Raw genomic sequence first — 13899 nt, forward strand, 5'->3', positions numbered from 1 at the left:
ATGAGCAAAGAGGACGGGTCATGTCGACCCGCTTCTTTGAAGTTCACTATTGACAATATCCTCAGCTCCAAGCCGAGTAGCAGAAACTTTGACAGCTGTCATTCAAAAACATCGCTTGTAGTCTGTCGGGATGGCTGTCTGCATCACCCGGGAGAAAGTGGGGATCTACGGAAGGAAACATCAGATGCAAGATTACATGTCACTGGTAAGATGTTGCGTTTACTTTTGGTTGTCGAGTACGCAGAGTTATCGATTGAGCATGCCAAATTGTTTAACAGATATTTACATAATATCTGTAGTGTAGTAATTGCTGAATGAATATCAATAGCATCTACCTGATTTTCAGATAAAGTCAACAGGGATAGCAGCGTGGACGAGCTCAAAACTGTTGACTTGCGCCACGAGAGTACGGACAGCTGCGACGACGCGCAACAGAAGAACAACGCAAAGAAGAGCAAATTGATGTCGAAAAAGAAAACGCGCACTATATTTTCAAAAAGACAGATTTTTCAGCTGGAGTCTACGTTTGACATGAAACGCTATCTAAGTAGCGCGGAGCGCGCGTGCCTGGCGAACTCCTTGCAGCTCACAGAGACTCAAGTCAAAATCTGGTTTCAGAATCGGCGGAATAAATTAAAACGGCAACTGTCAACTGAACTGGAGGGACCGAATAGCGAATTCGCGGATATCGGAAAGACGGTACCTCTCCCAGCTATATATAAAGAGAATAATCTGCTTGGAAGATGCATGCTTCCAATGCCCCTGCCAGTCGTGTATCCTGGAGGTAGCGCGCCTTACTTTTATTTCTCAAATGCCAGCAAGTATTTCAGCCTGTTTGATGGAGATATATGACGTAGAGAAGCCTAACACGGGGACAGTTTTATAGCTCCTGGCCAACTCACATTTTAATGAGCCATTATCAATCTAATGCCAGCTTTTACAGAGAAGGCTTTAGGCTAGTGCCAGACTAAAATGCATGTTTGAGCTGTCATAACTGAAAATAACTTGTCCTGACATATCATAAATATGTCAGTGTCATTGTTTTGTCTCAAAAAGTCAAGATGCACACCAGTAATGATTTTCTTTTAACCAAGGTATAGACATGGTCTAAGCTAAGCCTTGTCTGTAAAACCGGGCCTAAATGTTTTGCTGAGAACATTGTTCAGCTGACAGGGAATAAGCTGGCCTACATTTCTATGCAAAACTGAATTTATTTATTGTACGCTGTAAACATTTAATTAAAAATACACATAGCATAATGCTATCCAGCTCTGTAGTGCATACTGGCAGAAATGCCAATGGCAATTATATAACACAAATTGTTTACTGTTTACATTATTATTATTTTTATTATTATTATTATTACAGACACATCTTCGCCAAAGACTGATTATAGATGCATGCATTTGTATTTGCCTCTATTTTTTATGAGCGCATTTAAAACATTTAAGTGAATGTATTGGTTAATTTACATTAAACTCATGTTTTTTATGTTTATTCCTTTAACATTTTATTTTGTTGTAATACCTTGAAAGCATAACGGCCGATCGAAGTTCTACGATTATTAACATCTTTTATCGAGTGCCATTAAATATCTTGTTTCACACTTGCTTTAAAAAAAATCTTTTGTGTCCTGACTTTTTACCTTTGCAAATTTTTTACATTTTAGTGTAAGAAAGTTGTAGTCTCTAGTATTGTGTTGGTTGTGAATTAATCCAAACTAGGTCAGTCTCAGTGATGCTTATTAAACACGTGAGTCTTATTAGCAACGTTACGGTCGCTTGCAAGAATTATGTATGGCAGGCTAACAAAACCTTACTGAAAAACAAAGTAAATTACCATGACCCAATGTCCTATTATACTCGGACTAAATTTTAGGTTTAACGCCCTGTATTCTTGTTCAATCGAAGGATAAATTAGTAAAAATTATTGAAAACTCAGACTTAATATAAAATATGATTAGAAATATACGAAATATGATTAGAAAAAGTGTCAGTAAAATGTCAGTACCTTAATGATAAATGATAACAGGCCTGTTTTTTTTTCTACGCTTTATTGCAAACTATAACTTCAATACAAAATACTCAACTAAAATGTTTCATAATATAATATAATGGTAAACTTTGCATGAGTGCGGAGTATTATTTTTACATATGTTTACGGGAGAAAAAAATTAAAATGTATTTTTTAAACTTTAATTTGTGGCTTAAAAATCTATGGTTAAAAACATATAGTATGTTTAAATAAAAAAAAACTAGTTAAAATCTGATGATTATCTGCAGTATAGTCTGAAAGTGACATGATTTTGTCATTAAGGAATTGTTCAATTTCCTATTTCCACTGAGGTTATGTTAGGCCACGGTACAGTTTCCAGGGACTGAAACCTAATGAGGCGTCTGTTGTCATTTGGGTTCAGCTTCTCAAATCTGCCATTCACAGATTCTTGACCTAAATTAATCCTTTCAGCCGTCGGGTTGAAAACCTAACAAATGGGTCAATGCATTGAGGTAAGATATCTTGTGATTATTCGGCACGCATCATCTCTGTCAATAAGTTTGGTCGAAATAACAATCCATCCAACGTTGGGAATAGTAAATACTGAATGTTAAAAAAGCTCGAAATTAGTTTTGGACGACATTAGAGAAGTGGTTTTGTACTACACTGACCAGATAACGGCAATATTAATTGCGTGTAAACAATACTAAAACTGCTGGAGGATAATCACGAATAAATCATTAAATATTTTGTTTATTTTTCTAAATTCAACTAAAAGGATTAGCCAGTCAAATCACTTTAAAAAAGTAAAACAAAGATGTCACCTGAATACAGGACCAAGTTATTCTGAAAATTGTAAAATATGAAGTTAAATACGTATGAAGAATAGCATATAAAGCATTCTCTTTCTGTTGAAATAATTGTTTGTACAAATCACTTTTAAACCCAACAGCAACATCACTGTAATTATAAATGCAATGATAAAAAACTCAAAAACGCATTTTAATATTACACCATTTTGTCTTAGTTTGTGATTTCTTCATCTTCTGCATATTTTATTCTTTATGTACTTTTAAGTCAGAATTACATAAATTTAACCCAACGGTGTAAAGCACCACTGTTTTTGTTTTTACACAATAAACAAATAATTTAAAATAGTTCATTTAAATTAGTTAATTAGTATAAACTTGTTAAAACTAGTTTTTGTCTCATTTGAGTAAAATAAAACTATTAAGTTAATACTAATGTTTAACTTCACATGAACACAGTAACTTGCTTATGTTGGTAAACATTTATCCATATTTCTCTGTAAAATATTTGGTGCCAAAGTAGTGATGCTGCACATTTTCCAAAAGTTTCATTTTTAGGCCGTGTCAGAAAGGGACTACGATTGGCTCTGAGGTGGCAAGCTAATCACTGTGATTTCAATATTGGATATCTAACTCCATCCTATCTATCACAACAATGCTGCCCATTAACGCATGGGATCTGTTAATGGTCTAGTGTCTGCGTATATTAGTAAGCGGGAGGGGGGTGAGCAGACTTCCTGTCTCTATGTGAGAGAGAGATGTCTCGAAACAGGGAGAACACCTTCTGTCGTCCTGCACTTTGCTCCAAAACCGCAAGGTTCAAATGACCTTCCACCCCTCCACTTTATATCCTTGCCCTCTCTCCACACCCCCTATACATTTCTACCAGTCCCATGGCCAAAAGGAGAAAAATCCATTAAAACCAAGACGTGATCAAAGAAACCACAACACAAACATGCCATATGTACAGATTTAGAGGTATCACTGACTACAGTGGGTTATGGATCCCCGTGCTATAGCATTGACTGATGGCACTGTAAAAAGAATAAAAAAACAGGTTTCAAGTTTTACAAGTCTGGCTTTGTTTTTGTTCACATTTTTCAGAATTTCAATAAACCTCTTTGTTTTACATAACAATACAGTAAGAGACAGTTCGCAAACTTTTAAAAAGGGATTGACACGGTGTCAATTGTTATTTTTTGTTCATGATAAACAAACAGATCCTTTGTTCTATGAGGATGAAATTTTCAGGAAATTAACACTTGGTCTGCTTTTATACATATACAAGTGTTTTTTTATTATCATGCAACTTTTCTGTCAGCCATATACAGTATGCAAGTGTGTCAGTGTCTGTGTAAAGGTGTGTGTGCATTAGCGAGTGCGTCAGGGTGTTTGGGTCCTGGAGATAGCATCTCCTAAAGTGGCCTCCTGTTGGCCGCCAGAGACTCTCATATTTCCAAGTGCTCTGATGCTCGTGCTTGACAACAGCAGCCCGCAAGGCACCTGAGCTCTGGAAGCAGACGCGGTGTCTGCATGATTGACAGCTGATACAGGAAGAGGTGTGGCTGACTTATTTAAAGGTGATTATAGTCACCCATCACACTGAGCCATAACCTTAAGCAGGCACATTTTATCTATCAAACACTTTCAATTAGATTTTTTTTAACAATTTGACTAACCTCAGCAAATAGTTCCTTACAAACACCCAGTGAATAAACTAATGGGGCTGATGCAAGGAAAAACTCCTAAAGACTTTTAGATAATTGTGATTGTAGATATCGCTTTTTCTATGTTTTTATGTGTGTGAGAGAGTGATAGAGAGAGAGAGAGAGAGAGAGAGGAGGAGGAGGATGTGTGTCTATTCATGTTCTAGGATGAGTACAACATCATGCCTTGTCACAGCCCATCACTGACTGATCAATGTGGGTCAACTTTTCCTGCACACCTCATGCATCCCTACCCGTACTGAAAACTACATGTACAGTATGTAAGGGTCAACAATTATCTGTTATCAAATTCAAATTGTTTAACAAGGTTATGTCTCAGTTGGGTGTCTGCGTTTGTGTACATTTGAACATGTTGGTCCTACCAGTCTCCTGAGGATGCGTATAAATAGCACGAAGTGTAAAATTCCACTTTGGCGTGCATATGATACGCAAGTCCTTCCCATTCACTTAAACGGTGCATCTTTTTTTGTCGTTTTATTTATTGGTTTCTCAATTTTTTCCTGTTTTTTAAACCATTTTCGCTTGGGTTTAGGGTTAGATTTGCTTAATGAGGTTATTTAATATACAGGTTTCTCAATGTTTTTGTCCATATTTAAGCCATGGTCGCTTGGAGTTGGGGTTAGAGTTGGGGTTTGGGTTAGGATGTCATTTTTATATAACAAAAAGTTGTTCTAACCCTAAACCCAAGCGAAAATGGTAAAAAAACTGATAAAAATTGAGAAACCAATAAATAAAACTACCAAAAAAGATGCACCGTTTATGTGAATGGGAAGCACTTGCGTATCATATGCACGCCAAAGTGGAATTTGGCGTATGTATTGCACGAGTTTTACACTTCGTGCTATTTATACGCATTTTCAGGAGACTGGGATGGTTGGTCCACTGTGTAATGTTCTGCACTATTATAAGTGGCCTACAGCTTGGTTTCCTTGAAGTACTTTGACCTCAAGTCCTTTCTCAGTTTTGTACCAGAGACTGTTATCATGGGTAAGAAAATCACTAAAATAATCTGAATGTGAAGCCGTAAAGAACAGACTGAGTCTTCCAAGCACAAACTGTCCTTATGCTGTTTATTTTGCAGGGTTGATGGCTTCACTGCATATTAAATAATTGATTACTATTTAAAAGGTAGGTTAACTTTGTTTGATTTAAAGATTTGAAAAACCCATTCTGCAATTTACATACAATAACAAAGTCAACAACAAGGTCAAAGAGGTTGGTGTCCTCCTTCGATATGGAGCCTCCGTGCTATAGCCTTCCTAAACGGTAACAGGCAGGTACTTTAGGGATTAATCTTAATGAAAATATATCTTGGTCAGACTGATTCAATTATATAAACAATATATTTGATTAATTATATAAAAAATATATTTGATATTTTTAAAACCAGTAAATTTATGTTACCACATAAAGCACATTTTAAAGTTTTCCAACAAAAATAAATTAGGCCCAAGGGAGAAGAAATCTGAATTTTATAGACAGCCCATTAATGTCACTTGTATCAGCAAAAGGGATTTCACATAACTCCAGAAATAAGTTGGGCATCAAACAAAAAATATACCTCTACAAGCTAAAAGTTTCTGTTTTAGTCAAGTGTTTTAAAAAAAATCATCAGATAATCTTACCAAGTTAGAATGGAATGATTACGTAAAGATGTACTTATGCTTGGGTGAATTTTCGGTAAATAAAAACAACTGTCTAAACAAGCCGAAGTCAGTGAGATATGAGCAAGTGGAGGTCGTGTCTCTGCCTCGAGGGTAAGTTCACTCATTGTAGAGTCAAAGGGCCCCTAATGTGTGTATATGGAGTGGAGTGGGGGGAGTGCACAAGCATTAGACAAAACAAAAGGATGTAGGTGAGAAGAACACAGTGTAACCTAAAACATCATATTGAGTCACACTGATTTAAAGCATGTTTTTGAATTCCAGGAATTATCCATCCCTACGGTACAAGTGCTGAAGACGACAGAAATTTGTCAGAGCGACATTCCTTGGTTTACTGGACAGCCGCCTCAGCAATCTTGTGTGTGCTACAGAATATTAGGAAATTATGCGATAAACAATGCTTAACAAGTTTATTAGACCACGTGTCAATTTGTCTCAAATTAATTTCTAAATTATTCCTAAATTTGAGTCTCTTAAGGAACTTTGTGATTAGTCACGCGTATCTTCAACCATTAAAACTTGTTTTATATTAAGGACCACAAGTAAATAACTGCAATAAGTCATCTGAATGAAAAAAATAAAGTGTTTTGCCAATTCTCACCTGCCATTCTTGTAAAACAGTCAATTTGTAAGGCAAAATAGATAACAACAGTAATTTTAAGGATTTGAAATACTATTGTGACTGAAGAGCTCACATATGGTGTATCAAAGAGCACCTATCTTCCGATTCACGATTTTACATTTTCTTTGGTGTGTAAGTGTGTATTAGTACATGTTAATGATAAGGTACATACCCCAAAGTAAACGATGACGTGAGTTATCATCTCCAACGTAAATCTCTTTTCTTGGACTACAACAAACACTCGGATTAGGCAACAGTTTACTTCTTGGGCCTGTTGACGTAGACAAGACCGACATTATCATAACTTCTCCCGCTTGGACTCGCAGACTGTTAGTTGACTCTTTCAAACATGGACCACGTACATACTGCAGACTTTCAGGAGTGACAACCGCATTTAAATGCGGGAGTGAAAGTGAATTCCCTAAATGATCGTTTCATGTCTGTACGGAACAAGACTCACTCCCGAAAATGTGATGATTGACACAGAGATAACCATAGCAACGATCTGCCATCTTGCGTGCTTACCTATCACATCTTTGACCAAAATAATTTAACAGCGTTATGTTTTGTAATAAACCTCCGTCTTGGCATTGTGTGTTGTAGGCTACGCATTTGATGCTGCTCAACAGCAGTCTTGCAGTGATGCCAGGTCCTCGTCTTTTTTGTACTTACTGTTTTGGCGCTTAACCGTTTATGGCTTTTGGCTCATGAAGCGATCAAGTTTTGGGTGTTATTGAACTGTTAAGGTGCCGGTCCCAATATTTTGATCTGTGATGTAAAGCATTTGTATTTATTTCGGTTTATTATTGGATTTGTCTTGTTCGCTGTTTTTTTAGTGCAAGATCTGGCAACATTAGTCAGCAAACGCTCTCTGTCATTTTCTGCACCGTGCGCATACAGAAGACTTTTTCTCCTTATAGATTTTTTTTTTTTTTTCAGAAGAAAGACCTGCCGTGTCCATGATGCAGGTTTAAACTTTATTAACTACTAGTTGTTTGGTTATGTACACACTATGCAGAGTTTCTGTAAATGCGGTTGTCACTATCTGCATTTTGCGGCAGTTAAAGGTTCAGTGTGTAATTTTTAGAAAGATCTTTTGACAGAAATGCAAAATAATATACAAAAGTATATTATCAAGGGTGTATAAAAACCTTTCATAATGAACCGTTATCGGTTTGTTACCTTAGAATGAGACGTTTTTATCTAAATACACGAGGGTCCCCTTACATGGGAGTCGCCATTTTGTGCCACCATGTTTCTACAGAAGCCTAAACTTTTTAATTAAGTTGTCTCCGACAATGACATGTTTGTCAGCTACCGGAGCTTCTCTATAGCCCTTTTCACACAGATATTCCGTAAAATACACGGGAAAGGTATCCGGGATTTTTCCAGGATCCTTAGATTTTTATGATAAGATTATAAAGGAGCGCGTGACGTGCCGTTCTAATGCTGGTGAGTGGATATTTGACGAGCTCCCTGATCTCTGCTTTAATACAGTTTTCAGACATTTCTCATCGTGATTGTTTATATGCATTTAAAACCTGCATTTTGAGGAGCTGAACTATATATCTTGTTGGGATGACGCGCGGGTATTTTCGTTTATTATAGCTCAAATGACGCGCGTGACGCGATATTCTTTTATGCTGCTGAATGATCTCGGTTTCAACGCAGCAAGTAACGAGCTAACTTACCTGATATCTGCTTCAGTCCAGTATGCTGACATTTCTCGTTGTGAATGTTGTAAATCCCTCATTTTAAAGAGTTGAACCAACTTCATGTTGCCATGACACGCACGTCCTCACTACGGCACGTGCGTCATTGTTTATGCATCTCATTTATAATTTCCTGATAACTGCTTCAATCTAGTTTGCAACATTTCTCGTGGTGAATGTTTATATGCATGTTATCTCTCGTTTTAAGGAGCTGAACCATAACTTTTGTTGTGATGATGACACTACGACACGCCCATTACGGCATTGTTTCGGCTTTTTGTTCACACAGAGGATTTTCCGTATATCTGACTAGGTCCTCTTTCCGGCAACGATCCAAGAAGATTAACGGGACAAGTTTGTGTTCACACAGACGCTTGTGTGAACAAGGCAAATCGATGAGTTTTGTACAAAATCAGTGGTTACAAAAATGTACAGGATGTGGAAAATAATGTGTTTTTTGAAACATAAACCACGCAGACACATTGTATTATACCAAATACACAAAATAATGTTGTTTTTAGCAATGAAATTGGTCCCCTTTAACCATTACAGAAACATAAAAAAATTCTTGGTATTTGCCAATACTGTTATTGCAGTTGCGGCAAAAACCACACTGGGTGGTGATCAATTAAATTTGCTACAAAAGAAGAAAAAAGTTGGCACACCACAGATCCAAACAAAACTCTTCAAAGAGTTTTGGTTGGAGCTGTGGTGTACCAACCTTTTTCTTCTTCTTTTATGCTGTTGATTGCTGCTAGTTGAAGCTTCCAATTGAAGCACTCAAATGTGCAATTTTTTTTTTGTATGTAATACATTTGTTAAGCACTGTATACATAGTGTTTTATTCATTCAACCCAAAAAATCTCTTTGGTGAAAGGCCCATTTTCTCCTTAGTGGCCTTAGTGGTAATGGATTGAGCACATCAACTTGTCTCATTAGTCGTTATCAAATACATTTCTATTTTTTTTCTTTTATCTGTGTTCCTTGCTTCCTAACATTGTTATTTATTTATCACAACAATAATTATTAATATACTGTTGTTCAAGTTGAAATCCATTTTTAATATGCTCAAAAGTATGTCATGCCAAAAATGCAATTTGAATTTGAGAAAGAGAGAGTCCCTGAAGTGGCCAGTGGTCCAGGGGGACACTTGTAACAAGAACTCCATGACACAGCACATTACAACATAAACAACATCCTATTCGTTAGGACGAGCAACCGGAGAAGAGAACAGGGCTTTTCAATACCCCCTAAAGAGTTTCAGATAGCTTATTGATCTACTAATTTAGTAGACTTCTGTGGCCTGGGCCATGCTTGGCGCTTAAGGAGATTGAATGGGAGTTAGTGGACAATGGGCCTTTTGGAAAAAGGATCGGTGAAGCAGAGGAGTGAGACAGAGCGAGACAGTGGAGGTGCGTGTGTGCATATGAACACCAGTAGGCCTCTTTGTCAGATCTCAAGTTATCTGGTACATGCACGTGTGTGTGTGTGTGTGTGTTAGCTGAAAGTGGAGAGGTTGAAAAGCTAAATGTGTTTAGAGTATCTGGGGAATTCGGGTATCTGATTTATGCATTAGGTTCTAACAAATATGTCAGGAAATGACATCATGCAAATGTTCAATGCACTCAGAATTTTAATATGTATAATAATTAGTTTAAGAGATCTAACATGCATAAACTGTAAAAATGGCAATTAACACATTTAAGATCACATATTTGCAAAACCATTTAAAGGGGACATTTCACAAGACATTTTTAAGATATAAAATAAATCTTTGGTGCAGGCCAAGGGGGGCATTAGGGGGCCGTGCCCCCCCCCAGATGACACAACGTGGCCCCCTAATCTAATGGTCAAACTTCATATTGAAGGTTAAAAAAGTTACGTGAACTTGCTCACTTTCATCACGTATGAACGGTCTCGCTCTCTCTTACTACTTCAGTAGTATTTAACGACAGGAAAAATTGAAATCAGATAATGTAACACATTGTTACATTAAACGTAATAATATAAAATATAATTATATGAAACAAAATAATATATTCAGAATAAAACATCACCAAAATAGTCCCTGTAATCCTTTCTTAGACTCACCTAATTATTGTATGTGAATTTTTAGCTCAAAATACCATGAAGATGATTTATTATAGCATGTTAACGTTGCCACTTTGTAGGTGTGAGCAAAAATGTGCCATTTTGTGTGTGTCCTTTAAAATGAGCTGATCTCTGCACTAAATGTCATGGTTGGATAGTGCAGATTAAGGGGCGGTATATTATCCCCTTCTGACATCACAGGGGGAGCCAAATTTCAATGACCTATATTTTCCACATGCTTGCAGAGAATGGTTTACCAAAACAGTTACTAGGTTGTTCTTTTTCACATTTTCTAGGTTGATAGAAGCACTGGGGAGCCATTTATACAACTTAAACATGAAAAGAGTCAGATTTTCATGGTATGTCACCTTTAACAAAAAAGATCAAAAACATACTTTCTCAGAAGAAAATGTACAAAAGCTATCACTGGGGCGGTACCCTTTAAAAAGAACACATTTATACCCAAAGAGTGCATATTAGTACCTCAAAGGTACGTATTGGTATCGCATATCTGTACGTAAATGGTACATATTAGGGCCCTTTTAAAAGAAAGCTTTCCAGTGACAGCTTTTGGACCTTTTTTGTTTGATGTTAACTAGACAATTAATATGCAATTCCGGTAAATATAAGGTGAGTAGTATAATCAATTAATTAGTTAAAGCCACTTCAATTTAAAGTGCAAAAGAAACACTCCGCTGTGAATGCAGTGGCACAACACAAATGCCAGAAGAGAATGCCAACCTAGTGCATTAAAGGATTAGTCCATTTTCTTAAAAAAAATCCAGATAATTTACTCATCCAAAATGTTGATGTCTTTCTTTGTTCGAGAAGAAATTATGTTTTTTGAGGAAAACATTTCAGGATTTTTCTCATTTTAATGGACTTTAATGGACCCCAATACTTGTTTAGTTTTAATGCAGTTTAAAATTGCAGTTTCAAAAGACTCTAAACTATCCCAAATGAGACATAAGGGTCTTATCTTGCGAAACAATTTTCATTTTTGACAAGAAAAATATCTCCGGTCCTGTGACGCGCCAACGCGACCTCACGCAATACGTCATCACGTCAAGAGGTCACGGAGGACGTATGCGAAAATACGCCCCAGTGTTTACAAGTGTGGAGAAAGAGGACCGTTCCGACGTTGTTGAATGATGTCTAATGATACTAATTAATGTCTTTGTGTCAGTTTATTGTTTAAAATGGTCCGCAAATGTGCGTTTCATATGTGTAACACCTGACCTTTCCACGGCATTACGCAATTACGTGAGGTCGCACTGGCGCGTCACACAGCCGGAGATAGATGAGAAGTTGTGGTTTAAAAGTACATTTTTTTCTTGTCAAAAATGACAATCGTTTCGCTTCACTCTTAAGATAAATGGTTCTATATACAGGTAGTACCAAATAAGGGTTCTTCAGCTTGTAGCAGCACCCTTTTTGGTACTATATAGAACCCTTTTTAAGATGGTTCTATATAGAACCTTGCCTTAAAAAGTGCTACATAGAACCACAGTGGTGCTATAAAGAACTCTTTCATTTATCGGCAGTCAGGAGGATTTTTTTGTTTATATTTTTGTTTTTGTTTTTGATTTATAGCACTTTATAAGGTTTAACAGTTTAAAAACAGAACTGCAAGACATCAGAAAAATACTTTTATTTTCACTTTTTCATTACATGAGGTGTCATACAATAATAAATACGTGTATTTAAATCACAATCAAAATAAATATGAAATATTATGCAAATATAACAAATCACTACTAAAATGAGATATGGATGTTAAATAACTGCTTGAATATAAAATAGATTAACAATAAAATTTGGCATATACAATAACTCTTATTATACAACAGTTCTTTCTGGTTCTCGAATCTGATTGGCTAAGAGCCATACGATATTGTACTGATAACGGCACAGTAACCGCTTCACCATTCGTATCATTCCGCCACCTAGTGAATGGAGGTCCTAAACAGGCTCATCTCTGAATGGAAAAACACAGACGCCCTGTTTTTAAACACTCTCCGTGTGTCTCAGTAGTTCACTAGCTCATAAATCAGTCTGTGAATCCCCAATTGGAAGTTATTATTCCGTCAAAGATCAGCGCTCTTGGATGTTACGTTAAAGTTAATGGGAGTAATGTCTTGTCACATCGTGTGGACGATTAACACTTGGAAAGAGGAATATAAACACTCGTTTTTTTCTGGAGCTATATCTCTTATCAGAACGCGAAAACACTGTGGAACTGCAGGTAAGCACTGCAGCTTTTAAATGTGGACATTGATCATTTACTTTATCGTGACGTGACTATTAAAACATGTTATGAGATATCGCCACTGATATATTTATAAGCAGCATGCAAAAACATCTCTCTGACACTTATAAAAAACCGATTTTATATAGTACTGACAAGAACAAAGTTTAAAAATAACAATCGAGTGCTCGTATCGCGTTAAGAATAAATGAGAAAGCAATAGTAACTTTATACAAGTATAGTTTTATTAACTTTTACCTAGCGCCAAAACAATAACAACACAAAAGACACTAAATATGAATAAAAAAACAAGTAATAGTTTTATCATGACACCAAATACTGCTGATTTGATCTCATTTTGACGATCATAAACAAGGCCAACATGAGAGCCAGGGAATCCCTGTCAGAGATGTAGCCAGAGAGGGCGGTGGTCAGCAGGGCGAGTGAACACTGACGTCCGCTCATGCTTTAGTGAGATTCGGTACGAATGAGAACCAAGCAAACGTTCAAACGGTAATATAAAGAAACTGCTTTTCCGTCCATTGAGTTGATATGAGATTCAAAGCAGCCGAAAGTGTTACCTGTCATTCTGGCCGCCCTCAAATCCGTGGCGGAAGAAGTAGTTCTCAAACAAAGAGGCTTTTAAAATAACTCCGTTGTTGTTTTCTAGTTTTTGTTTTTCAAACGTGTGCCGTCGAACTGTTGTATAAAAGCAATATCGCAATATCGGCTGTGATTGCCTACGGCCTCGTGCCTCTGGCCTAATCACAGCCGTGATGATATAGAGCTATATCACACTCCTACTCGAGCGATATTGCTTAAATATACAACAATGAAATCATTAAAACCATGACATATGCCACATCAAAACATGCAAATGATAAATACTGAATATTAACCGTATTAGTGTTTACACATACTAAAGTGTTTACACATTACATTCAGATGTAAACAGTTTAGCACAAACAGATAGACGGCATAGAATACAAATTAATGGGATGTTAATAATACATTACTAACTGTAAGATAAA

The 13899-nt window shown here is 36.6% G+C and overlaps 1 protein-coding gene across 1 annotated transcript; it reads left to right on the forward strand.

The window, feature by feature from the left end:
- On the forward strand, positions 1–1081 carry hmx4 (H6 family homeobox 4). The gene is made up of 2 exons (XM_055204962.2): positions 1–205; positions 347–1081. The coding sequence occupies exons 1-2, from the start codon at positions 1–3 to the stop codon at positions 850–852; spliced, it is 711 nt and encodes a 236-aa protein (XP_055060937.1). The 3' UTR covers positions 853–1081.
- The last annotated feature ends 12818 nt before the right edge of the window (positions 1082–13899 follow it).

Source organism: Misgurnus anguillicaudatus, chromosome 3 (genome assembly GCF_027580225.2).
Source record: "Misgurnus anguillicaudatus chromosome 3, ASM2758022v2, whole genome shotgun sequence".
Classification (NCBI taxonomy): domain Eukaryota; kingdom Metazoa; phylum Chordata; class Actinopteri; order Cypriniformes; family Cobitidae; genus Misgurnus; species Misgurnus anguillicaudatus.